This window comes from Anolis carolinensis, chromosome 2 (assembly GCF_035594765.1).
Source record: "Anolis carolinensis isolate JA03-04 chromosome 2, rAnoCar3.1.pri, whole genome shotgun sequence".
NCBI classification, from domain to species: Eukaryota; Metazoa; Chordata; class Lepidosauria; order Squamata; family Dactyloidae; genus Anolis; species Anolis carolinensis.
In genome coordinates, this window is record NC_085842.1 from 158,331,520 (window position 1) to 158,358,943 (window position 27,424).

The 27,424-nt window shown below is 39.6% G+C and overlaps 1 protein-coding gene across 5 annotated transcripts in view; it reads right to left on the reverse strand.

The window, feature by feature from the left end:
- The window catches only part of baz2a (bromodomain adjacent to zinc finger domain 2A), a 71,658-nt gene that overhangs the window by 15,919 nt on the left and 28,315 nt on the right, over window positions 1–27,424 (reverse strand). For all 5 annotated transcript variants that reach the window (XM_008103981.3, XM_008103982.3, XM_008103983.3 and 2 more), the window contains 18 exons: window positions 23,027–23,161; window positions 21,632–22,174; window positions 19,551–19,673; window positions 14,379–14,600; window positions 12,462–12,644; window positions 12,301–12,361; window positions 11,716–11,824; window positions 11,266–11,367; window positions 9,344–9,554; window positions 6,731–6,792; window positions 6,383–6,463; window positions 6,040–6,288; window positions 3,602–3,856; window positions 2,700–2,914; window positions 1,527–1,601; window positions 962–1,127; window positions 551–610; window positions 261–405 (listed from right to left, as the gene is read on the reverse strand). In XM_008103981.3, coding sequence (XP_008102188.3) covers window positions 261–405; window positions 551–610; window positions 962–1,127; window positions 1,527–1,601; window positions 2,700–2,914; window positions 3,602–3,856; window positions 6,040–6,288; window positions 6,383–6,463; window positions 6,731–6,792; window positions 9,344–9,554; window positions 11,266–11,367; window positions 11,716–11,824; window positions 12,301–12,361; window positions 12,462–12,644; window positions 14,379–14,600; window positions 19,551–19,673; window positions 21,632–22,174; window positions 23,027–23,159 — 2,995 coding nt within the window. In that variant the 5' untranslated portion in view covers window positions 23,160–23,161. The remainder of the gene's footprint in view (window positions 1–260; window positions 406–550; window positions 611–961; window positions 1,128–1,526; window positions 1,602–2,699; window positions 2,915–3,601; window positions 3,857–6,039; window positions 6,289–6,382; window positions 6,464–6,730; window positions 6,793–9,343; window positions 9,555–11,265; window positions 11,368–11,715; window positions 11,825–12,300; window positions 12,362–12,461; window positions 12,645–14,378; window positions 14,601–19,550; window positions 19,674–21,631; window positions 22,175–23,026; window positions 23,162–27,424) is intronic.

Here is a 27,424-nt window from a genome sequence, read left to right on the forward strand (position 1 = left end):
AATGAGTTACAATTTCAATCACTGCACTAAATATGTCATAAGTTAACATTATTTTGAATTATATTATACTGAAACATCTATTTTGGTGTGTTATCATTTACTCTTTTAAAATGCCTATTTTTAATGTTTTGGGGTCACTTTGCCTCTATAAAATGGTGTCACAACTCAAAAAAGATTGGGAACAGCTGCTCTACAGGGTCTTTACTCCTTCAGGATTCTTATATAAAAGTCCATATTTCTTTATTTGCAGTTTCATGTACCTGTAGAGGCCTCACAACCTTCTATAAAAATCCCACCGAGATGGGGCAGGACCCAATAACGGCGCCGGTATCGATCCTGCCCCAGCTGTGAAGCTCGTAGCAACTGAGCAGCACTGAGCAACTTCTTGCGAAAGAACATCTGGCGCTGTGGAAAGAACCAGTAAAGGGAGGATTAATACAAAAGATCTGGGTTCCAGAACAATGAATATATGTGCAAAAACAACTTCCAAAAGCCCCAGTAAGCCTAGCAAAAAACACAGTTTCATCTATCTGTAACCAAAGATATTTACCTTGGACAGCTTGTCAATTTGTCTCTCCAGCTCAGGTACACTGGAAACTGGAATTTCATTCTGTCAAGGGAAGGAAATATATTAAAATCAAATCTTTCATCTACCTCTTGAATCTAGATTGATTTCCCCTCAGAATGCTAAAATACTCAAAGGTAAATGAATTGAGTGAGACGTATGAGTATGCATTTGCTGATGGTAGCAACTGCGGATCTTTCATTTTTAAAAATAAAAGTATACAGGACTTTCTAGCAATTGGTTTATCTAACAGAATTTTCTGTTCCAATAATTCTGCTTTTCCTGTGTTTTGGAACCAACAATGCTTCCTCCCAACTAACAATTTCTTATCAGAATGGAGATTCAGGGATAGCGCACATGCTCTTACCAGATTACCACAGTCATACTATCCTCTACCTCATAGTCTTTCCGGGTCTTATATGCTCTTTTTCTTCCTTCCTGATCCAAGTCCATATCCTCGTGTTCCTCAGTGATGCGTGGGCTCCTTCGCCACTGCCCTTCTTCCAAACCACTGATTTCAGATTCAGGACGACCAGTCTTTTTGGCTACGGCAATCTTCAATCTACAGTGTAAGGACAGGATGGAGGGAGAAAAAGTCCACTGCTGTATAGACACAATACCTAAAAGTATGGATGTAGGACTGTCACTATAGGCAGAGGATACCAATCCGGGATGAACTAGAAAGATGTCCTATCTGAAATTGTTCCCTTGAATGACTCACATAGCAAACTTAGGAAAAATTATGCCATTTTCTTCTAAACCCTTTGGCATATCAAATATGATGGAAAGTAAATCAATGCATGATCAGTCAGGTCAAAGTAAGATTATGCAACACTGTTCAAGATATGACTTATAAGATATGGCGAACTCCGACTCTTTCAGCTAGCAGACATTTCATATCTGTTGACAGCATGGGCCTGGCACTTTTAAACTAGCTAAGATAAATTCTAGTGACACATACCTGCGCAGTTTTCCCTCAATGATCCATTTGTTTCTCCTGTGGTTGGACATGTTCTCTAGAGTCTTGTCAATTTCACTGCAGCAAAAGAAATTAAGAAAAATTGTGTCTTGGGTAGTGACACGTGCATGTGAGAAAGCATTTAGAGCAGTGGTGTCAAACCCAGCTGTTTTTGGAGTTCAGCTCCCAGAATTCCTGACCATTGGAGAAGCTGGCTAGGGCTTCTGGGAGTTGGAGGCCCAAACACCTGGAGGGAAACAAGTTTGACACTCTGATTTAGAGATTCCCTTGATACCAATGCACGTGTGCTGTTACTACACAAAGAAATATCGGGCAGTAGTAGAGCAAATTAGCCACTCTATTCTTTTAAGATCAGGAAAAGATACAATTCAGGCAGGGGCAAGACTTTTGGATGGCAAATACAATGATAAATCTGTCTTTTTCAGGGTGAGGAGGGTTCCTGAGAAAAATGAAAAATTCACTATTTGGCATCTTCTCTGCATAAATTCTGAGTTGTACATATTTATGAGGTTACCAAGAGAACATGCTGCAGCAAACCCTTGTTTGGTTCTCAAGATTAATGAATATATGTTAAGAATTTATTCTCTAGCTGCTTCAGATGAATGTATAATATTAGTTCCAGCAGGCTTTCCGGTTAGCTACTGTTGTATGAAGGTGATCTAATGTCTGATTAGATTTATGGTCAACTGAGGTCACTAAACATGGGTTAATATGGAATGAAAACCTGTGGTGAAGGGGCTAAATTTCAACCTTACACCAACTTGATAAGCCAAAGCATAAGTTGCCTAATTTCTAGATCCAGTAGTGACTAGAAGATTCAATTTTCAACTTGGGAGGATATGTTTGGGACCTGGTAGAATCAATGAAGCAATCTTCTCCTCTAGGACTGGAAATATATAACTTCAAAATATTTCACAGACATAGCTTCTTTTGTGGGTAGGGGATAATGGGGAATAGTGGGGATTCCTAATCACAAACAAGGTTGAAGTCCTTATGAGGTCTGTGTGCAGACCTTTTTCCATCCCAAGCTGTGGTTCCATGGCCTGTCCTCCCCAACCCATTCAGTAAAGCAACAGTTGCTTGAGATCTGCACTCTAGTCAGTTTAGAACTGAGAATGCTATACATATAGCACAGAGACACAATTCAGGACTTACTTGATGATAAGAGCACTGCTGTTGAGTTCATTGACTAAGAAGGCCAGGACAGCAGCCTTGCGATCTGGAGGCAGTGACTGGAAGGGTTTAGTACGCAAGCTCTCACACAGGTTATCATCTGCCCCATAGGCTATGAGGAAGCAGCGAAGGATCTCAGACACAGTGTCACGGTTCAGACTTATCTCAGAGAGTTTCTCCCCAAGAATCTTCAGTGACTGGCAGGATAAAAGGGAATATCACCAGCAGCACTTAGAAACACAGTCACTCAAAAGTCTGTTATTCATTTAAAACAACAAAATCTCACAAAACAAGCTGTTAAGAACCACAGAGCAAAATTTTCAGGCAGTGTCTGGTAAAATCTCAAAGCCAACCACAGAGCGGACAAAGATGTCTAGGTAGGTATGAGCAGGGCTCTATGTGTTACACAAGTCCTCAGTATAGTCTTACAGAATAACATTACACACAAAAAATAGTCAATTTGAAGGTTTTATACTTTGCATAATTAATATTTTCTTGGCACACAATTTTGGTTCCGATGTTTTCCCCTGTCCCTTTCAAGAACCCAAATGATATGTTCTGATCTATATCAGTCCACCTATTATTCTTTAACCCACTGAAACCGTTTCTGGTCACTAATACTTAATAAGTCAGTCTTTTTGAAAGACTTCTATACTTTGCATGTTCCACTGATCTTTCTTACAATGAACCCAGAAAAATAAGATAAATCATGCAAATATATATACAGCACATAGCAATGCAAAGTACACAAAGTACTGATGATTGTATTGTGCAGGTACTCACCCACCCAAATTCCATTAACATCCCTTTTCCAGCCTGTATTTTTCCTCCTATTTTCCTCCTGAATATTAACATCACACAGAACCCAGACATCCATGTCTTACCTGGCAATAGGGAGGGAGGCCAGGATCATGCAGGGCAGCCTTCACTAGCTTTATCAGGAGGTCCAACACTTCACCCAAACTGTTGCCTACATTGAAGAAACCCTCTTGCAGAGTACTCAGGCTGGGAATTTCTTTGTCTACATCAAAACCCAGCACTTTGCCATAACTGTGTAGAAATTCCACAATAGCTAAGCAGTCTGAGAAGGCATGGCTGGGCAAAACCAATCCAGGAATGCGAGAAAACTCTGGCAGAAGCTAGAAAGGGAAGAAATACATTATATGCACAGACTATACTAGCCCTACTTGTACTTTAACATGATTTGGGAACAAACTGAATAAGGCTAAGAAACTAGATTATGATTTCACACCCAAAAACTCAATGCCAGACAAGCTTATACAGAATAGGGTTGTTGTGTTTTCCAGCCTGTATGACCACGTTCCAGAAGCATTCTCTCCTGACATTTCGCCCACATCTATGGCAGGCATCCTCAAAGGTATACCTCACAACCTCTGAGGATGCCTGCCATAGATGTGGGCAAAACGTCAGGAGAGAATGCTTCTGGAACATGGCCATACAGCCCAGAAAACACACAACAACCCTGTGATTCTGGCCATGAAAGCCTTCGACAACACGTTATACACAATACATTCAGTTCCATTTGGATATACCATGCCCAATCAACAACAAAAGCAGGTGGACATAAGAATTTAAAACACTACTTCAGTGTCTCAGTAACAAACAGAACATAGCCTAGATAATTTCAGTATTTTAATGAGCAAATTCAGTCAAACTAATGTGGCAGAACATTGGATCATATGCTCATTATTGAGCAAAGGGGAGAGAACAAATATGAAACTGCCAAAGTTCTTAATTGGGAATAACTGGGAAAGTACTAAGGCCACACTTTTTAAAAAGTCTGTCTATATCAGGTTGCTTCCCAAGAGTAACATGAATCCTATAGAAATTTGATTGTGGCATACATATGGAATTTAGTGCAGAAAAATTATCACTGAAAAAGTTCTTTAAAAAGAGAATTGAAAAGTCTGGCCTGACATGTTGTCTACTTTCAAGTTGTTTCCAACTTATTGAAACCTGAGACAAACTATCGCAGAAGTTTCCCAGAAGTATTTGTTTAGCGAGGGATTGCCATCTGCCTTCTTCTTACACTGAGAGTGTGTGATCTGCCCAAAGACACCCAATGGATTCCCATGGCAGAGTGGGAATTTGAATCCTGGTCTCCAGTCATTGTCCAGTCGCCAAACCACTGCATGCTGGATCTCAGGCTGACATGAGCTACCCAATTTTGTTGTTCAGTTTAGATACGAACAAAGATATTCTAAAATAATTGGTGTGAGTCTCCTTATCCTGATTATGTGCCCTGATAAATATGAGCAGACAGGGATTGCTTAATTTAATTCCTCCCCATCCCACTTAGCTTTTTTCTTTTGTGTTTTTATTGTAAACGTAAGGACAAGGACTGTCAACTAGCTGTAAGCTACTTACAGAAGTTTTGGAGCTAAACAGTAGGCTATAACTACCATAAACAAACAAACATGAAACTATATAGAAAGCTCAGTTTTGCTCTAATATAAGAATCTCAGTAAAAAAAGCAAAACTTTTGTTCTGCCTCTAACATTTAAAATAATTTAACTCCCCTACCTAATTACCTCTCAAATAAATATGGACTATACCTCTCGTCTGTTCAAACCAGCTTATAGTCCAAAACACTTGCAGGGGTAAGGGAGGTCATAATACGCTAAATCCACAGCATTGCCTGTTTACATTTCTCCCTAGATTCTGTTCCTGAAAAGCCACCATGGCTCTGACATTTCTCATCCTGCATTATACGTTTCTGCTGGCAGGAGGTGGAGAAATGTATCATGTCATTATACTGGCAAGTTCCTACAGATACTAAGGAGGAATCTAAGGATTGTTTTTAAAAAAAATTATTTATGTATTTATTGCATAGCTCTGGCCATAGTTATACAGAATGGTTAATCCTAGAATAGGTTTAAAAAACCAGATGATTTGGATTCCCATTCATCAGTTGGCAGAGCTACAACTCTTTGCATGGCTCTGTTCATCATTCCATGACTCCTTCCCCTCATCTCTCTATCTGTAATAGCTAGCCATCCCATTCTCTATCATTGTTCTTTCTCTGCAGTTTTGCTATCAAAATTCATTTCCCCTCAAAAAAACTGGAAACTTGAAGCAGAATAAATTTGATCAATGTTATGAAATAAAGGCAACATTATCTGCATGCCTTTTGTATCGATAAAAACATGGGCATATACCTTGAACCTCTAGGACAGCTGTGCTAAAGAGACTCTATGAGACTTTCAGCTGGCTGCTTTGCTTCCCAAACATGATAGATCCTTCACAACAACAGGATGAAATGCGTATCTACTTCTTACAAAGGTCACTGCACCAAACATACCTGCTGGTCTCCCAGACACATGTCCTCAATGGGCTTTTTCATCTCTTCCAGGATCATTTGTTGTCTCTGCCGTTCCTCCTGCCGCCGCTGGGCAATGAGATTCTTATCTGCTTTCCGGGGAATTTTTGCAGAAGTAACCGCCGTTTTTTCCCTGGGCTTCATTTTTTCTTTTGGCTTTACCTTCTCTTTCATCTTCTCTGGCTTATTCTTTTCTGGCTTGCTCTTCTCTTTCTCTTTCTTTACCTGGGGCTAAAAAAGGAGACACCTGTCAAGTTTTCACTGAGTTCATTCAGGATTTGGACTTTCCACATTTTTCAGAAAAACACTGAGGATAATGATCTACCTTAGGCTTCTTTTTTACTTCTTTAGGCTTTATCTCCTTGGGCTTTGGTGCCTTAGCCTCCTGCTTTTGCTTATTTTGAGCCTAGCACAAAACAAAACATTACAATGTTATCAAGAACAGATGAAACAATCCTCAAAAGATAAGACAGAAAACATATATTACTTACATGGGCCTCCTTGCTGCACTATTTGACATGTCTACCTTGTCTTAGGAATACATGCCATTTTAGCATAACCCAAGCAGAAAGTTCTCACAACCCATGTCTCCATGTTCCCAAGCTCATTTTCTTCCAAAAGCATTCCTCCCCTTTCCCTCTCCAAGTATAATGCTTTGTTCTACTGCAAGTACCTTTTGCCTCATTTTCTTCTTGATCTTGTTCATCTTCAGCTTGTCTTCATCACTGAGCACCTCTACAAATACAATCAGGATAAAAGTAGAATGAAATAAAATGTCTGCATACTTTGCAGAAAGATACAAAGGAGTCACAGAATGATTTTGTAAAAAGGAGCTTCATTAACTAAGGTTTCTCCATTTTAAGTTAGAAATTTTATGCCACTGTTGTTGACAGATTTGAGAAGGGACCATACCTTCTCCCAAAGGTATGCCCCCGCCCCCCGGTCTGCTACATCAGCAATCCCCAGCATGGTTTTAAAAGGTCTAGATCTAGAAATCAGGTCATCAAAATAGAAGTCATGGAAAAAGTGGAAGTTGCTGCAAGAAAAAGTCATTCTTGGATGTACAGTAGAGTCTCACTTATCCAACACTCGCTTATCCAACGTTCTGGATTATCCAACGCATTTTTGTAGTCAATGTTTTCAATATATCGTGATATTTTGGTGCTAAATTCATAAATACAGTAATTACTACATAGCATTACTGCGTATTGAACTACTTTTTCTGCCAAATTTGTTGTCTAACATGATGTTTTGGTGCTTCATTTGTAAAATCATAACCTAATTTGATGTTTAATAGGCTTTTCCTTAATGCCTCCTTATTATCCAACATATTCGCTTATCCAACATTCTGCCGGCCCGTTTATGTTGGATAAGTGAGACTCTACTGTACTTTGAAATAAATCTTCAAATGATCGCTAGAAATGTTTTTTACTTATGCGAGCTTTAGAAGACCTTACTGATTTCACATGTGCATATTGTTAAGAGTTGGCTAGAAAGTTTGATGAAAAATGTTGAACTACTCTTTTTTGTAATGTAGGAACCTATTCCTATTCTTTACATCTTTTCTGCTGTCAGTATCACACTTTCTGTTAGAGAAGTAATGCCAAAAAACATACCAACTTCGTTAAATGAGATGTACCTTTATTTAGAGATGCATCTATACTGTAGAATTAATGCAGCTTGACACCAATTTACCTGCCATGGGGCAATGCTATGAAATCATAGGAGTTGTTGTTTCACAAGGCCTTTAGCTTTCTCTACCAAAGAGCACTGATGTCTCACCAAATTACAACTCCCAAAATTGTGTCAAACTATATTAATTCTACAGTGTAGATGCACTGTGTCATATCCCTTCATCAACATTTGTGGTATTGCCTATTCTAGTCCTAAAAACAAGCACCCATGACAAAAAAAATTCCTTTATTATTTGCTCAGTTGTTAGTCCCTAACACCTCCCAGGAGGACTATCGTTTTCTAAAACTAGCCTGATATAAGCCTACATGTTCTCGTGCAATGGAGTGTTGAAATACAATTCTTGAGACCAGGCTTTGAGTCATGGAAATCCTCTGTGTTACCTTGATCAAGTCACGCTCTCTCTGCCTCAGAGGAAAGCAAAGGCAAACTACCTCTGAACAAATCTTGACAAGAAAACCTTGTGATGTGGTTGCCTTAGGATCATCATAAGTCGAAGACAACTTGGAGGCATACAACAATGCTAAATTAACACCAAAAGCTGTTATCTCTGACTGATAAGGAAGCTTATAGGCCTGGATTCTATTCAGCCTCATATCAAATGTATGATCTCTTTATTCATTTTAATAATACAGCTGCTCTCTTAATAGTCCCAAATTAAAGACAGTGCACAAGCAACATATACTGCATGAATATGTGATGGAAATTTTTTGCTACTTGCACTTTTGCTACCTTGTAAGTACAATAACTTCTACATACGTCATAAGTCACAAATCAACTAACTCATAATTAAAGTAATAGTGACACCCTCCCTCCACTCCGCCCACAGTGCACAGATAGTGTATAAAGCTTCTCCCACCCATTCACAAAGACAACACTAACATTTTCAAGACTATAAAGGAATGTGGCTGCCTAATATGTAATACAGTAGAACCTAAAGCCACCCAATATGTTCCACTATGTTTTTGTTGCATCTCAGCTAGCTGCAAGTTTTCCACATTGAAAACTAAACCGAAATGAACATCCACAGCACCTAAAAAGGCTGCCCACTTATCCAATTGTATGCATACAAACAAGACAGAAGTCCATTTCTATTTCTGTTCCTGAATCTTTTAGCTTTGAACAAATTAAAAACATTTTAAGTCCTTGTAGCTGTGGAGACACAAATGAAAGGTTGGAAGAAAATGCCTGCAAGTGCTTCCAGTTCTCAGAGGCCAAGCTCTGAAGCTCTGAATATCTGCTTGCTTACCCTTCCCCTCAAGGTCTCGTCATGTTCTCTTACCTATAAACTCTTACTGCCCCTTGCTTATCCGTTCCTCTCTTCCTGCTGCCATTCCGCTCCTTGACAAGAAATTCCAAATTTTGCAAAAACTCAAACATTAGTTGCCAGAAAAAGCATGCATATGGAGATTTATGCAAAGTAAGCAGAATCGCATGCACCTTGTTGACTTATTTTTGAGAGCAAAAATTGAATTTTCTTGGTGCACAAAATCAACAACCTTTCCTCCAGATGCTGACAAATAATTCCTGCCACAAACTAAAGCTCTTTTTTGTGGAAGCTACTCATGTGCAGAGTGACCCTACTGGGTGGTACCTTGTGCTTCCAATTTCTTTAGAACCCGGGCATCTATCTTGCTCAAAAGGCTGGACACTTTCACTTTTGGAGGTCGACCCCGGCCACGTTTCACCTTGGGCATTTCTTTAGCCTTCGCTTTCTCAGTATTTGGGGGTCGACCACGCTTGCCGGTGATGGCCTGGATACGCGAGGGAATTTCTTCAGATGCAAGCTGGACCCACTGAAGACCCTATAAAAAGAAGAAAGAGTTCAAGAAATTGATTGTTCTCCATCTCTACTAACTTCAAATCTTTGTAGTTTTTTCAAGTGAAGCAATCTGTCCTGGTGACACTTTCCCCATTCCCCAAACCCTATTTATGCCTGACCAGAGATCTTTTTAAATGTAATTTCTGTTTAATAAGAAACAGACAACAAACCTATAAAGAACCATATATAAAACACTAGACAAAACACATACAGTTTGAGAACCACCCCCCAATCACAAAAACAAAACTATTTTTTCTTAATATAAAAGCTAAGTACAGCTAATATAATGTAGTCCATAACAATCATCCTCACTATGACTATTGCACACCTACCATTAAAGAAATAGAACAAGGCCTACTTTATGAGCCTCACACTCTCTTCCTGTTCGTTTTAACTTTGTCACTTTTTTACACTCATAATATATCATTAATGTTATCCTTTGACTATTAATATCACTCTTCTAATTCAAAAACAGTGAAATAGTTTGTCCCCATCTTCAACGAAGAAAAGTAGTAAATAAGTTCCAGTCTTTCTTAAAGTTAGTCAAGGATTTCTCTTTGATCAACATGATGAGCGTGTCCATTTTTGTATTTTATATGTCTTTGTAAGTCAGTCTTCTTGCTTTGGAGTTGCTGGATCTTTCCATCTCTGGGCATAGATAATTCTTGTTGACACAATCATGTATAATATTAGTCTTCTGTGTTCTCTGTTTTATTTCAAGCTAGTCATCTAACATCCCCAACAAGTAGAACTCTATTTTCATCATACATTTCACCTTAACAATTTCCTCAACCAACAAATGAAGAATTTGAGACCAACATTTCTGGGCCTTTTTTCATGATAAAATGTCTCAGTGTTTCTCTCACATTATCAACATTTGATAGACCTTCCCTTTGTACATCTTAGAAAGCCCTCTATAATACCATCTATAAATCATTTTATAATTTTTTTCTTTCAGATCCATACTTAATATAAAGTTTAAACTTTTTGTCCAAATCTTTTCCCATTGTTATACCTGAATATAATGAATGACCACCCGAAGTTGGCCACCTGAATTTGATGACCAATATTTTGTGCCCATTTAACCATGCAATCCTTCACCTGTTGTTCCTCTATCTCATGTTTTAACAGCAGTTTATGCAATTTAGTGATCAGGAGGCTTCCACAAAATATAATACACTACAGTGTCAAAAATTTTCCCCAACAAATCCAAACAAATTTTATTCATCTTAAACTGTTCTGTAATTTGTCTATGTGTGACAAATTACAGAGAAATTTCTCTTCTAAACAAAGCTTCATAAAGACATGTCTGTATATAATATAGTCTTACATCTTTATCTCACACTCATAATAGTGATCTCTTTAAGAAATGGTTATATTGCCTGACTAAAGATTCTGAAGTGATGTTTAAAAAAAGAATGAGGGGAGGTATGAACTTGATGGGATGCAACAAATGCACACTTCATAAACACTGTATTAGTAAATAGTAACGGACATAAATTACTCATATCTTGGGAGACCAATACTAGGTCCAGAACACAGCATTTTTACAACAAAAGAAAAAAAAGAAAAAACTCAGCAAGTCTAAAACATCACGGGCACTTTGCCATCTCTGTACCCTTTTTGATTTAAACAGAGGGGCAGCTGTACAAAACTCATAAATAAACAAGTCCAGGTTTTCCGCCAAAACTCACCTCAGGTGTATCCTGTTCTTCAAAGAAATCTCCCACTGGCATTCGGGGACTGAAGCTGAAGTGTTCACGGCAGACATTCTGCACAGCATTTCTACTCAGGAACTAGCAGGGAAACAAGTAATGAAAATAGGAGTCAAGCAAATGCTATGTATAATCCAGCCTCTTGTTAAGGGAGGCATTTTTCTGTGAATTGACAAAAGTTTTTATCATCTTTTTGAGGAGCCATATAGGCAAGAAATGCAAATAAGGCTTGTCTGTTGTCTGTGTCTAATTTATCAGGCAATGGTCAATATCTAATGTAAAAGGACATACCTTATTTATTAATCCTAGGCATTTACAGTCTGAGAAAGACTACGAAGTCAGCAAAGCACTTCTGAGGAGTCAATGCCCCGCAGAGACTACATGCAACAATTCTTCACTCTTGATCACTATCTGGAAAGCAGATTTTACCTTTATAACCTCCGGAAACTGCTTCATCCTTTTCCCACATGGAGAATAGTACCAGGTCTCTCCCTGCCAGCGGTTGTTTCCCTTTTTGATACGTACCTCCCTTCGCCACCTGAGTACAAAGGTGAATGGTTAAAACGAGATACCGGCATTTCCCACCCTAGATTGTGGTGGTATCTGTTAATGTGGGATTTGTGTATTGGTAGTGTTTAAATGAAATTTGTGTCTTTCCTGTATTGCATACTGATTGCATCATCCAGAGTGTACTATAGTCTGGAAAGAGTTACTTACTAAGAAGCTATGATGACCTTGATGTGTGGCTGGAGCTAGGGAGTATCCAGACACAAGTGTGTGTGCATTGCTGATTGCGTTCAGTTCTGAGTTAAGTCCTGTGTTCGTCTATTGTCTGCAAGCCTGTTTGTCTTGTTTATTTCTGAAGTCAGTAAAACTTTGTATATAGTTTTACTAACGTCTCTGAGTGTCTCTTCGTTCTGCGTTCCACTGATTCCATCCAACTACTGCTGCGCTGCAAATTACTCTGACAGTATCAGCACTGTTAGAATGCAGCAACCAAATAGCACTACTTACCCATGCTTTAAAGGATAGAACACCTCGTCCACTGTGGCTATCCGCCTTCTTGCAACATCATCTAATGAGAACAAACAACCATTGGCAAAGCTTCTAAACCATAATTAATATTTACATACAGTCCAGACAACTAAGACATATAAGTGAAAGAGCCTACTTACTCTTAGTTGATGCATCTTTCTTGTTCTTGCCTGTCTTCGTTGTAGGATCTTTTGGGCAGCTCTTCTTGGATTTTTTTCCCACAGGAGCATCTACTGCTTCAGGTTCAAGTGATGCTTGTGAATCTAGAAACTCTGCACTCTCTCGCCCCACTTCACTCACACTTGCCAGCTCCAGGCTGCTATCTGTAATAAAGGAAGAAAAGAAAAAACTTGAGGGGAGTGGGACCTTGCAGATAAGTCTAGAAAACAGAAGGCAGACCAAAAGATTTAGAAGTTTGTCATGTTTCTTTATTTATCCATTCTGCAATACACTCAAATAAAAGACATCTCCACTTTGCCCTAAGTAGAACTTGTTCTGCTCTGAGGGCTGATATTAAGGAAGAAAAGATGATCCAAATTTGATCCAGCATACATTTTGGGAGAAGGGAAAAAAGAGTTTTCTCTCTCAAAATCTCAAGGAGCTTGGAAATACAAAAACAAGCTTCTGTTTTAAAAAGGATTTGGACAAATGATACAGAAAACTTGGAAAAATATCTCCCTGGCCCAGGCAAAATCTGATTTGCTTATATTTTAAGAAACCAGCTATAGATTTGCAGGGTTAAAAAAGAACAACATATTTCAAATATGTATGTCTAGTAGGTTAGCCTCTGCTCTTTCATACCTTATTCCTAATGAATTCCTAGTTGAACTGACCTCCATAAAATGAATACTGCGAGACTGGGAGCACTATGTGTGTAAACTTGTTCTCATCATTTGGAGCTTTTTTTCCTCCTCCTCCTCCTCCTCCTCCTCTCTAGAAAGGCAGACTGCCCCAAGATTGTAATAATGAGATGGCTTTTATTAGCTGTTCAGAGCCTGGCATATGTTTTCTATTTTACATTGTAGAGGTCAATTCTACATTAAACTCAAAATGTAGAGCTCACACTTTCTACGTAGTGGTTACTGAAAATTCAGCTAAGAAACTATCTGTCAATAATTATCTTTGTATTTGCCCAGCACTGTAAAGTTAGGCTATGACTCTTCTCACACACACACACACAAATCTCAATCCATATTTAAAAAATCATAAAGGATGCCATCCTGTATACTTTCACCTGCATAGTCCCTTGTTCCTGATATTTGCACACTAATGTGGTCATTCATTATTAAAATCCAGTCTAGTAAAGTCTACCTGTCTCTTTTGCCACAACTTGGAAATCAAACCTCTCATGAAATGTGTTGTTAAAGGCTTTCATGGCTGGAATCACAGGGCTGTTGTGTGTTTTCCGGGCTGAATGGCCATGTTCCAGAAGAATTCTCTCTTGACGTTTCGCCCACATCTATGGCAGGCATCCTCAGAGGTTGTGAGGTATAGTGAGAATAGTCAGCAGTGGCGCCATCTCTCTGGAACACCTTGCCACCTGAAGTTCATGCCTTGCGGGACTTGTCGGCCTTCCGCAGGGCATGTAAGACACACCTGTTTCGGCAGGCTTTTGAGTTCTGTTATTGATGTTTTAAAAGGTGCTTTTAGGATGTTTTTAAGATGTTTTAAAGATGTTTTTAAATTGTTGATTTTAGCCTGTTCTTGTAAGCCGCCCCGAGCCCTAGGGAGGTGGCGGCATATAAGTTTGATAAATAAATAAACAAACAAACAAACCAACCAACCTCTGAGGATGCTTGCCATAGATGTGGGCAAAATGTCAGGAGAGAATGCTTCTGGAACATGGCCATACAGCCCGGAAAACACACAACAACCCTCTCATGAAATATATTTCAAGATTCCATGTTATATTATCAAAATGTTCAGAAAAAGTTTGTATAACTGAAGGTGAATTAATGCCTTAAGGGATCTGACATTTTCACTGGACTTCAGTTATAACAATGGAGCAGCAGCTCTTATAAAGCAATACCTCTTGGCATCAGTAGTCTTTTTCTCACCTTGCAGAACAGATTCTCCAAGAACAGGTGGCAAATTGGCACTTCCAAAAAGTGAGGTGTCAGGCTGAGTGTCATCTGTTAGAAGGTTGAAGGAGCCAGAGTGGTTGAGAGAAGGACTGCCAGGACAATCTAGGGCAGAAATATCAGGAGCATCCTCCAGGGGGGATTTGTCGCTCACCAGCTCAGAAGTATCCATCTCATAGAGATCCCCTGTTCCTGGGTCTGCAAGTCATGAATTGGGAGGTGCAGGCATTACACATTATCTAACACAGTAGCCACATCTCTCTATAATCTTAAACAGGATCACATCATTATTTATCATTTTAGGCTGCTTTTAATATGTATGGTCTTCCTTGTTATACTCCTGTAAACTAGGCTAGTACTAACCACATAAATAGGCGACTGAAGCTGACAGAATACAGGCATAGTTTAATGCAGCCTGCTGAGTTCATGACAGAGACAAGATCTGAATCAGGGATTTCCAGGCTCAAGTCATTTTAACTCACATGCAGAAAGAAACCTTCGGCAGTTTTATCAATACAAAATTGAACACAACAGTTAGGTCTCTCCAATTCCTGAGGGAATATTAAGAAATGTGGAAAAACAGGTTTACAATTGGTGCATTTATTTATGAAAGAATTCTAGAAACAAAACATTGGAAATAATTTCTCTTAGAACATTTTTAAAATGCAAAGCATGAAAAGCAATAGATATCAAACAGTAGCCTGAGAAAAAAGGCAATGGTAATGGAAGCCCAAGCTGGGCAGATGGCATAAATGGTGGTTGAAAGAGAGAGGATCTGCAAAGTGAGTGAGGTGAAAAGTCTGCTGGCTGGCGGGGCCGGCAGACTTGGAGTGACTGCTGCTGGCAATGAGACTGGCTTTGGAATCATGTCTGTTGTCCTTGATTCCGCTAAGTAGAGGAAGAGTTTCGTTTCTGAGGGGAGTAGTGTCTGTGCCAAGCAGGATGGTATGAGTCACGAGGCTGAGGAAAGTCCATCTTCTGAATAGTGGTGGACATCTTATGAGTGTGGACTAGCTTAGGATCCATATTTGTATGGAACAGGCCAGGTTTGTTGAAGGGCAAGTCTTCGGTCTTCCCTTGAGTGGCCAATGAAAGCTCCAATGTTTGAAGTCATGCTCTCCAGAGTATAGCAATCAAATAGGCCATTATCTTAGCAAAGTTGCCTATGACATCTTTAGTCTGCTGAAGAATACGAGAAATGAGGTCCTCAGCTTTGTACTGAAGGACACTGGGAGTCCTTTTGTCCTCTCTGGAGTAGGCATCTAAGATGGGAGCAAGCTTATTTCACATTTATTGGTGGCAAGTCAACATATTGGTTGCATAGTTTGCAATTTTAAGCAGTAGAGAAATCCTCCCTCTCTTTCTTGAAATCCTTCCTTCCTCCCTCCTTTCCTTCTTGGGGATATAGTCCCCAGGAAAGGTGGGTTCTTCAAGAGGAGAGAAAAAGAGATGGCAGTCTCTTGCGTCTTTTCTTGTGGCCCCTTTGTCACTCACAACTTAAAAAAAAAAATTGCAAAAGAAGGCCCCCCAACTGCCCTACTTGCCCCAGGTGCTTGTTGCTGCTTTCCTGCACACCCAGAAAGGGTGGGCACTGGAGGCTAAGTGCCTGCCTGGCCTCCCTCCTTTCCTTCTCTGCCCCAGCTTTGCCCTACATCACCACCCCGTGTTTTTCAAAACTGCAGCTCCTCCCTTGGGAAAAGGCGAGAGCCAGGCGGCAACTATAAGTCCTCCTTCCTACAACCACAGCTCTTCCAACAGATAACCATGCTGCCTCTGTGGAAAAAGGCTCCACTACACTCTGAGGCAACATATGCCACTGTCTGAAACGACACACAACAACAATCCCAATTAACTTGACTCTCTCATCAGCCCAAAGCAACCTGACATTTCCCACTGAAAGACTGGTATGTTTATGTTGGTTAAAACTGTTATTCATTTTATATACTGTATTGTTTTTATAGGGTTTTCCCACTACAAATAAGACATATGCAGTGTGCATAGGAATATGCTGTTGGTTTTTTTCCTCCAAACTATAGTCTGCCCTCCCCCCCCCCCCCCAAAAAAAAAAAAAACAGACTGAGGGACCATGGACTGGCTCTCGGCTTAAAATGTTTGGACATCCCTGAGCTAGACTGACCGTGCCTTGCATACTGTGCACTTTGTGAACGGTATTCCTTGTGCCAACAGAGACTGATGATATCGACAGCCAGGAGACCACAGAAACTCTGCTGGCACAGCAAGAGCACAAGCGCCTGGACCTCGGTGGAGAGTGAGAGGGGGTTCATTGCAAGCACCACCCAGTGGGATGGCACTCGAGCCCATTTCGACTGCTGCTCCTGCTGGTATGGAGGGATAAAGTTGACATCCAACTCCCTGGATTGATTATGTATAGCAGTGGTTCTAAATCTGTGGGTCTCCAGGTGTTTTGGCCTAAAACTCTCAGAAATCCCAGCTAGTTAATCAGCTGTTAGAATTTCTGGGAGTTGAAGGACAAAACATCTAGGTACCCACAGGAACGACACTAGGCTGTTGGGAAGCCTGGGTAAGTTCTTCAGGAGGTTACCCTTTGATGAGGGGAAGGCACCCGAGGCATCGGTGCCTTCCTAGGTCTATCCGAATAGGGAGCCAGCGCCTAATTTTTTTGGCAGATATGCGTCTGCTGCCATTGTCTTGCGCTTTTTGGACTTTTTTGGAGTGAGCGCATTTGGGCATGGAGGTCGAAAAAGTAGGGGCCTCTACCAATATAGGATTGCATTTGGCATTAGCAGACTTTCAAAGCCTGATGGATGGAGGGAGTTTCATGAGCAACAGAGACAGAAGATGAAGGCTGACATTTTAAGATGGTCTCGTAAAGGACTGCTTTCAGGCATTGGTCCCTGTTTTTCCTGGCGGCTGGTGTGAAGGTCTGGTAAATCTTGCAGAACAAAGCTACATGCACTCACAAAGACAGACTAAGTAGTGTGCTATTAGGTATTTTGTCCTTCCAGTCTGTGCATCATTTAAACAATGTGGTTGACACTGTAGCGTGCCTCTCAAGATCCGGAAAGATAGGAATTTTGAAATGTCCGCAGTCTCACAAAAGACAGAGAAAAACTAGTCAGCTAGGTGACTATCAGGGCCAGATAAGAGCCCTGATAGCAAAAGGATTGAGTTATAAGACTATCTAATCTATTACTGAAAGCTATCTGACTAAAGTACTAGGCCTAAACGTAGCAATGCTAACGAGTGAAGGTTATTTCTATTGCTACTAATATAGGGGAAAGAAAAAAACTGAGGCAATGGTGGCGCCCACCATCAGGATGGTGAGCGGAACTACTGCCAAAAAATATCCTTTAAAGCTAAAGAAGGTTCTGAATTGCATTGCGAGAGTGCAGTTAATCCCACTGGTATGCATTCACAGAGACCACGAAGGAGAAATATCAGCTACGTACATTTCAGAAAGGGCAAACACAAAACGAATACAGTAGTCTCACTTATCCAACGTTCTGGATTATCCAACGCATTTTTGTAGTCAATGTTTTCAATATATTGTGATATTTTTGTGCTAATTTTGTAAATACAGTAATTACAACATAACATTACTGCGTATTGAACTACTTTTTCTGTCAAATTTGTTGTATAACATAATGTTTTGGTTCTTGATTTGTAAAATCATAACCTATTTTGATGTTTAATAGGCTTTTTCTTAATCTGTCCTTATTATCCAACATATTCGCTTATCCAACGTTCTGCTGGCCCGTTTATGTTGGATAAGTGAGACTCTACTGTATATCCAAGTTAAGAAAAGAGCTGATATTTGAAATAGGCAGAGTGGATTTTGATATAACAGCAGGGCTTAAGCTCTTTTTGCATTTGTGAAGATTGTAATATTTCTTTCTTATGAATAATTTTGGTAAAATAAAAACAATTCATAATGAATTTGAATCTATACAAAAAACTGCCAGGCATGTTCTTTGTAACACTAGTTTCAGATATTATTTTGTAAAAAAACAACAACAGTGGGGCTGCTAGAAACATTTGATGTTTTAAGGTGTTACAGGGTTAAATGCAATATACTTCAAAACACAAGCATTGATGGAACCAAAGAAAAGATTTAAAGTGTAAGTGGCAAGTTGAAATCAGTTATTTTCTATGCATAACTGTTTCAATCTTAGTCAGTTGTTTCCAAAATATTGTTTGCTCACTTTTTTGTATTTCTTTACAGCACAAAACTGACTCCAATTCCCAGTACTCACTCAACCCTACCTATGACACTATGTAAAAGCATAACTCGAGAAACAATTCAAGAAGATGTGTGCAGCATTGATCTTAGATAGATACGCACCCACAGAACAGCAGTTAAAACATTGTGAGGGTTAACTTTCCATTCAATTCCACTCCACATTTTGACTTTGGCAATTACTATAAGTCTGATTGTCTTCCGGATGTAGAGTCTTGGTGGTGGATCCGTAAATAACTGTAAAGGAGATATTCTGGAACCACATGGTCTCTCACAGTGAGAACATAGATTTCCAGATGGAAGGCGGTCATGACAAGGGTTTGCTTAATGAACCTTCTTCTTGGCACATTTCTCCCTTTTGCCCTCCATGCCTCCTCAAAATTCACAGAAGAGTTGATAACAGCTGATAACACTTAGAACATTTGAGTGTGTGTGACTACTAACAAGAACTTGAACCTTTGTTTGTAGCTGCCCAGACACAAAGGCTGTCAAAACGTATAACAATGGTGATAACACACTGGAACACCAGTGATAAGTGTGCAAAGACATCACAATTAGTTGCATGAACATAGATTTTTTCAAAAAAATGTGTGATCAGAGCAAAGTTACAACTGGCTGTTTTTATACAAGCCAAGTTACTTCCTTAACCAAGAAACTCCATATAAACTGCTACTATAAATAATGACTTAGGAAAATGAGGTTAAAAAGGAGAGGATAGAATCTAGATAGAACTGCGAAATTTCAATAGGTGTAAACTGCTTACAAGCTTTTCCTACAGACTCTTTCCATTATACTAGTATTAAAAGCACAACATCTCTATACTTCTTTTTTCCCATGACACCAAACTATAAGAATATCATTTCAAAGATATGAAGGCAATGACCATGTTAAGCCTCAGCCTGAAAGGATATAAAACCTTGTCCATTTACCTCTGTCTAGCGATTCAAAAGGCTCCAAGGAATCTTCTAGAGGAGGAGGGATTCGAGAGCCATCTTCCAGATGACAAGCATCGGATTCTAAGACAGAGGCTTCCTGGTTGAGTGGCTCACCAACTAGAAAAGAAGTAATATAGGAATGCATTATCAGTTGCATGTTTTTAAAGGTTTCTTTAATGTCTTACTGTACTTTCTAGGCATCAATGAAAATATGAGTATTCAACGTATCTGCTGTTTCCTAAAATAACTTAAGACAGATCAACACAATCAATCATTCTCTCTATACCATTTAAGACAGATCAACATAATCAATCATTCTCTCTATACCATTTCTAAATGTTTAAGTTGTTTTTCTGACACATTATTCCAGTAATCAATGCTACTTTGGTTTAGTCTACTTATTGAAGCTACCATTCTTCTATACAACGGCATCAGTACATGCAGCATTTTAAAGAACATAAGCAAAAAAGTGCACTCCCTATTCCAATATGTTTTGCCTCGTATCTCCCTGATTTTACAATATGAAATTAAGACAACAATTATTCCCCAAGAATAGCTGACAGATCAAAAGGATATTTTGGGCCTTTCCATTCATAACGAACATAAAGGGAAGTTCATAGGCAGAAAATTCCCAATGCAGAGCAGAAGAGCCCCCCAGACTTGCTTTTGGGGTTCTCTGGGGTGAGGAGGTTCAAAAGAGGGATTCTTGGGCAGTATTGCAGGAGACTATGAAACATAAGATCCTGAGGCCCCCAACTGACCTCATGTACTATCAACCTGGTCTTAAAACTGTATCAGTACTGAAACACATTATTAGTTTCCATTAAGAGAGAAATTAACAACAAATGACAAAAGCAAAAAAAATCCAGAAAAAAATGTCATCACCTCACTGCCTTCCTGGCAATGTGGTGGTAGCTCTGTTGCAGATATTCTTGTATACATACATACACACACACACACACACACACACACACAGAGAGACATACTTCACACAGGTTTACTCTATTTGTGTTCCTCACTGAAACTAGCTCTGAGATCACCCAATTAAATAATAGTTAAACTCAATTTAACTAGCTGGGGCTAACAGCGGGGAGCTTACCCCGCTCCCCGGATTTGAACCGCCGACCTTTCGCTCAGCAAGTTCTGCAGCTGTTTAATCTGCTGTGCCACCGAGGGCTCCTTTTAAGAAAAGCAACCAAATAATACCTTTGGAATAAAGCAATAGGACCTTCAAATTCAAATCCCTTGGTGATATAAGATATGGATTGCAAAAATTCTGACTAGAGACCTTCTGAGTTGGAAGTCTACATTACACTCAGAAGAGAGGGTTCCCTGACAATTAATCATGGAGATTCTGTGTGTGTGTGTGTGTTCTGGCATTCTGTAGACCTCTTGGAAGTCTCTAGGGCAGAAAACTACTGTGGCTCCCCATACTTGCTTACTTTGCCCACCTCTAACACAAAATCAGTACCGATGCGAATACAACACAATCTTTACTAGTTTTAGAAGATAGAGAAATCCAAATGCTTTCAGAACACCATCTCTAAATCTTAATAAAATAAGAAATTATTAATTCTGAATGAAAGGCCTCTCAGATCAAACAATGTATTTCAATTACTCTTCACACAACTGAGAAAAATCCAAGTACAGGTTAAGACATTATAGAGGCAGACAGATCCATTACTGGGAAAGATATTGTGAAAAGACATATTTCAAAGCTTCATATGCACATACAGTATTCTAAAGGCTTACATATAAAACTCTCAAGAAAATTTAGGTCCCTTCCACACAGCTGAATAAAATCTCACATTTTCTGCTTTGAACTGGAATATATGGCAGTGTGGATTCAGATAACTGAGATCAAAGCAGATATTGTGGGATTTTCTGCATTGATATTCTGGGTTATATGGCTGTTTGGAAGGCTCCTTCAAAGTAGCAGAACTAATGCTCACTCCCCACTGACTCACCAGTAATAAGTAATGCCTTAACTCTTAGATGCATTTCAACATCTGAGTTGGAAGTAACACATCAAAGTCTAATGAATTACTGAGTGTGTAAAAAAATTGCTGCTATACCTGGCTCCGTGTTTTCCAACTCCATGCTCCCCAACAGTCTGGTACCATTTTCTGGGACTGCAGATGAGGTTTCCTTTACAGTCTCTTCATTGCCTGCCTCATTCTGCTGCGCAGAGAAATCTTGGCTGCCAGAGCCAAGCATGGGGGAAGGCTGAGATGATGTGTAGAAGCTGGATGGGCCATTCTGCAAGAGTTCAAAGTTCTGATCATCAGGGAATGAGTCGTAGAGCTCTGTTGAGTCAAAGTTCAGTCCCATGGCCCCAGAGGTTCCATTAGCCCAGAACTCTGGTCCAGTGCTTCCTCTAAGATTGGTGCTATGCCCTGATGAGCTTTGTCTGTTGCTCCCAATACTACCATTCAGTGGATACTGAGAAAACAATGGAGTGTCTTTGAGGTTGTTGCCATTGCCAGATGGATATTGAGAATAGTTCCAGAGATAGTCATAGGAATGGTGTAGGTGGGTGTTGGTTGAGGAGCGGGTCCCTGAAGTACTAGCATGAGATACAGTAGTCAAACCATTAACATTCACATCTCCGTTCAGACCTGGAAAGAACACAAGAAAAGATATTAACACAGGGGAAGATTCTCTCCACCCTTTGGCAATGTTGCTTTTTACAAGGCAGTAGGGGGATGGTATAAACTATAACAAAGCTGATTAACCGAATAGGAAATACCTGTTAACAGTTAGCCAAAGAACAAATGGCTTTTAAAAAATCTTCTCGGCAACTCTGTGATGCATGCCATTATTTACTTATTGCAAAAGAACAAATCCAGCTGTTGGTTCCAGCTAAATTTTATGCAGTGACTCAATGGAAACTTGGTATATCAGCATTTATGTAACTCTTATTCAACTGGACTACCCATAGTTGGGATAAACAACTGGATTTAACTGCAAAAGGAAGAAAATACAACTAGTCTAGTACTGTTGTAGCCCAAGCAGACTTTCCTTTCATTATAGCTAGTCATATTTTCAACTTGTTGGGGTATAATGTGCATTTTCTTGACCTCAAGAAAATTTTCAAGAAAAAAATCTGTTTTATATTTAAAAGCACAGAAGTTTATGCATATAGCCAAGTGCTTTCCCAAAAGACAAAAGGAAAAAAAGGGAATTTAGAAGTGGCCTACTTTTTCCTCTAATTAGGAAAATTTTTGTGGTCCTAACAATTTCTAAAAGGGAAATTGTAGTTTTTCATGTTAGCCTCAGATGTCACAACGGCCTCAACCTCAACAATACACCAGCAAACACAACCCTGACTACTGTGGTGGTATTCAAATCCATTACAATTTTCCTGAAGTTTAGTCACTGTTACGACATAAGTCATAAAACCATATACACAATAATGTCGACACTTGTCACAAATATTGTAAATATCAGGTTGACTACCCCACACTTACTCTTCCCTTGCTGGGGGAAGTTCACAGAAGATCCGTTTGTGTAGACATCCCCTGAGGAAGGCGGAGGTTTCAATCCTGAGGCAACAGGTGAAGAGGGAAGGCCAGTGAAGTTAAAATGGTTGTTTGCCTCCATTTCTGAAGAGACAGAGAATGCAGTAGAGAGTTAAAAGCAATATGCAATTGGAGGTCTGCACAGGTAGCAATATAAACCCTCCCCTATGTCACTTTAGTCAGTCAATGGTCAAAAATAATAACATATATTATTTTTGAGAACTGTGTTCAAAATGTCCCATGTATTTTATATCAATAATGATTGTAACAGAATTCTGTAAACTGGAGACATGGAACTGTTCTGGCCAAATGATGCCAGGAAGTTCTCCTCAAACCATATCATCCCCATGCATATTGAAAATAATAATTACAAATAATGGTCTTATTTGAAAAGCATTTTTTACATTAATATTATTGTCCAGGTTGATGATGTTTCTGTTGTGGAGCACTGGGGCCTGTACTCTGTAATATATCTGAAGTAGTTTTATATCTATGAAAACTCATGCTAAAATAAAAACCCATTAGTCATGTTGTCACATTCCTTTTTTTCTTTGCCCATTCCTGCCTTTTTTTACAGTAACAAAAAAGCAATGATAGTCCTTTCATGACTCATAATGTTGTTACTCGCTCCAGTAATTTGCTATGCTTACTTGCTACTTCTGAAATTCTGGGTATGGGGAACGATTTGGGAGTGATTGAGAGGCATTTTCCTGTTTTAGGAGTATTTTCTATCAAACAAAAAAGAAATACAGAAAAGCTAACAAAAAGTATTAATAATGTTAACACATTTAAAAAATGTATTACTTCTTGTGTTGAACTTTCAAAATAACAAACAACACCTGTTACTTTTTAAAAATAATATTCCAAACTACCACATCATTACAATGTCTTTCTCTACTTAGAGAGAACAGAGTGATCACTCCATGGTTCTCTCTACCTTTCTTTATCACTAAGTGCAGGCCAGACCTAGAAATGGGACCAGATGAGGAACTGCATGGGTCAGAGATCACCCATCCAAACTGCAATATTTAGTCAGTATGTACTATTATCCGCAGCCTTGTCTAAATCACTTAAATGCATCAAGTTTCATCTCATCATGGAACCTTAACAGGATCAGTTCTGGTTAATATGTGGATAAGAGATCGCCAACAAATACCAGGTGTTTTAGACTACATTTCAGAGGAAGCCAGCTCTGAGTACTCCCTGCCTAAGAAAACCCTATGAAATTCAGGGGGTCACTACATAAACACACTAATCACACATTGTGTAGAGTAGGGAAGAGCAAGAGTGAAATGGGTTTATGTATGGTCCACTGCCTCTTAACTAAAATTACCAAGAAATGCAGACCTAATAACATCTTAACCAATAAAAATGGACGACCTTGGGCCCATTTTATAGGATGCAAGCTTATTTCAGAGACTATACAGTTAAATTCAACATCAGTTGAAAAACTGCTGTGGTTCTTAACCAGTAGTACATATTCCAAAGTAGGACACAGAAATACTCTAGATGGGACACAGTTGTTTTAGTCACTGAAATGAAAATTATCCACAACACTACACTAACGTAGCAGAAAAATGTATACTCAACAGTTTCATTACAATTTCCATTTACTAATGGAGTATTTTTTTGTTTCCTACTCCTAATACCAGTAGTGGAATTGTTAGGTCCTTGAAATCATAATGACGTGTACAACATAAGTACCTGCAAAAATATTGGAAAAAACTGGCCTTTTTATTTAGATCATGGTGTGGAATCCAAAATCTAGAACAGTGTGATAGGAAGAGGATTTAAGATATAAAAGACTCAGAACTACTTTTCTGGAGAAAAACAGCGTCCTGAATATACAATAGGAATTTCCATATTGAATGTCTTGTAAGGAAAACATAAAAGTAGTAAGATAAACAGAAACCCCAAATCCAACTTATTTCAAGTGGGCAACGTTCAACCAGAAGTCTCAATACCCTTTCAAACAATCTAATAAAACCTGGATCTGTTTAAATAATCTCTTCCTAGCTTTTGAAAGCTACAACTTATCACTTCCTACTTATCAAAGAATGTTCCGCCATGGCTCTTCTTAAAACAAAGTTAACACACCAGCTTGAAATACCAATAGATCTCTATTGAATATTTGGTAGAGAAAATGTGAAACTAATAAGAAGCCCCGGGGAGGACTGCCATCTATATGGATCACTCCCATTTGATCATTTTGCTATGTGGTCTGCATGCTGAGTTTTTACTGTTTCACACTTCTTTCTGGGCCAATACGTGAGCATAAGTCTGTGAAGTAGCATATGACAATTCTGCACATTTACCCCAGTATCGCTGCCCTTGGATTATTTTCATGCCAGTGATGCAGATAAACTTTCACCAACCTTTGGCTCCAGGGGAAGCCACCATTTCCCATTATTGAAATTAATAAACTAAATACATGTACTGTTCACAGAAGTGGAACAAAAGACAAGTGGTCATAATCTCTTAGTACAGGACCAAATCAATTCCCAGAATGTTAAAGAAATATTCTGCCAGAGCCATAGGATGCATCTATACCAGGCATGGACAAACCCAAGTCTACAGGACAGATGCGGCTCTTTGGGCTCTTCTCTCCGGCCTCTGCCTGCCTTGGACCTCCTCTCAGCATGCAGATGCAGCCCACCATGCCTCCAGGCTGAGAGGAGGGCTGAGACAGAGACAACCGCTGTTGAGCACTCGAGCATGCTCTCCTGAGAGTTCTTGGCAACAGCGTGTGTCTCTTCCTCTTCTCAGTCTGGGGACACTGCGGGCCACCCCGATCTCAGACTGAGAGGAAGACCCTTCCTCCAGACGCCAAGTGCCCCCCCTTGCACCAAACACTCCTGTCCGTACCAACTGCCTTAGCCTCCCCCTGCACAGTCCAGCCCACCCAGCCCACACTGCCCTACCCTGCAATGCGGCCCCCACTCAAAAGGTTTCTCGATGACTGACCTACACTGCAGAATTGATGCAGCTCGACACAACTTTAACTGCCATAACTCAATATTATAGAATTCTGGGACCCATAGTTTGGTGTGATGCTTGTGCTCTTTGGCATAGATGGCTAAAGAAATTGTAAAAATACAACTCCCAGCATTCTGTGTATCACTGGGTACAGAACTGTAGTTAAAACCAAGAGTTCACTGTTACTGGCTCCACTGCTGAACCACTCTTACTGCCAAGAGGTTACATCCAACTTTCAAGCAATTGCAATAGGCCAACACTCCAGGGAAGCACAGAACAAACCAACACCCTCCTCTTTAGATATTTAGAACGCAAATATGTCACCCCTCAGTCTTCTTTGGCTAATGGCAGTTGAATACTATTAACTGGGAAATTTTAGAAAAGGTCCTATTATACAAGTATAGTTTGTCTAATGGAACAAATCATAAAATTCTAAAGCAGAAAATGCACAATTCTAATAAATATCATCACAACATTCGTAGCTTAGGCAACCCTGGATGCATATGTTATTTGGCCTATAACTCCCATAATTCATGATTGTTGGCCATAGCAACTAGGATGAAGGAAGTTCAGCAACATCCATCCTTATCCTAGGATGGAAACAGTAAAATAACAAAGTTTTAAAATGGATTTTTCCCATGATAATGCCAATATGAAGTCAGCTTCACATGGTCTAAATGATCTTCCTTGTCCATTTGCCCCACTCTCCACCCCCAGAATAGCGGTCAAAATCAAATTTATGTACCCAACACAGGTATATAAATATAATAAAGGTCTATGAAACACGTATCTCATCCACAGCCTCTGCTTCACTAGTTCAATAATTCTCACATCAGGAAGCTTGTCTTCCTCCTGCTCCCACGCATGCACATACACGTACTGTATATTACTGCAATGTCATGTCATGGCAAGCTTCATCACCTAAACTAAGAAGCTTCTATAACTGCTGTGGGTGGGATGGGGGGGGGGGGGGCTGCTACCAATGATGGCAGAAAAAGTGCTCTTCCTCCAACAACATATCCACTGTCAGGAATCACTAATGCTTGTACTAAAGACCACCCTATGCTGCTTCCCCTTCAAAAAGCAATGGATCATACTGTGACGGTGCCTAACAGCTGATCTGAGCATAAAATTGCTGTAAATGTCTCTTTAAACTCCAGAGTAGCAGCAGAAAATACAGTTGCTGTTCCAGCACAGGGACAAGCTGGGCTTCCGCTGAGGTGAAGGGAGGTGCTGGGAAGCCATTGTAATTAAAGGGGAAGGCAGAATGGCTTCCTAGGGAAAGAAGTCAAGCAAAATGGATGAATTAATTGCAGCCAACACAAAAAAGGAATTTAAAGGGAGGGGTGTGGTATGACAGGAACCACACAT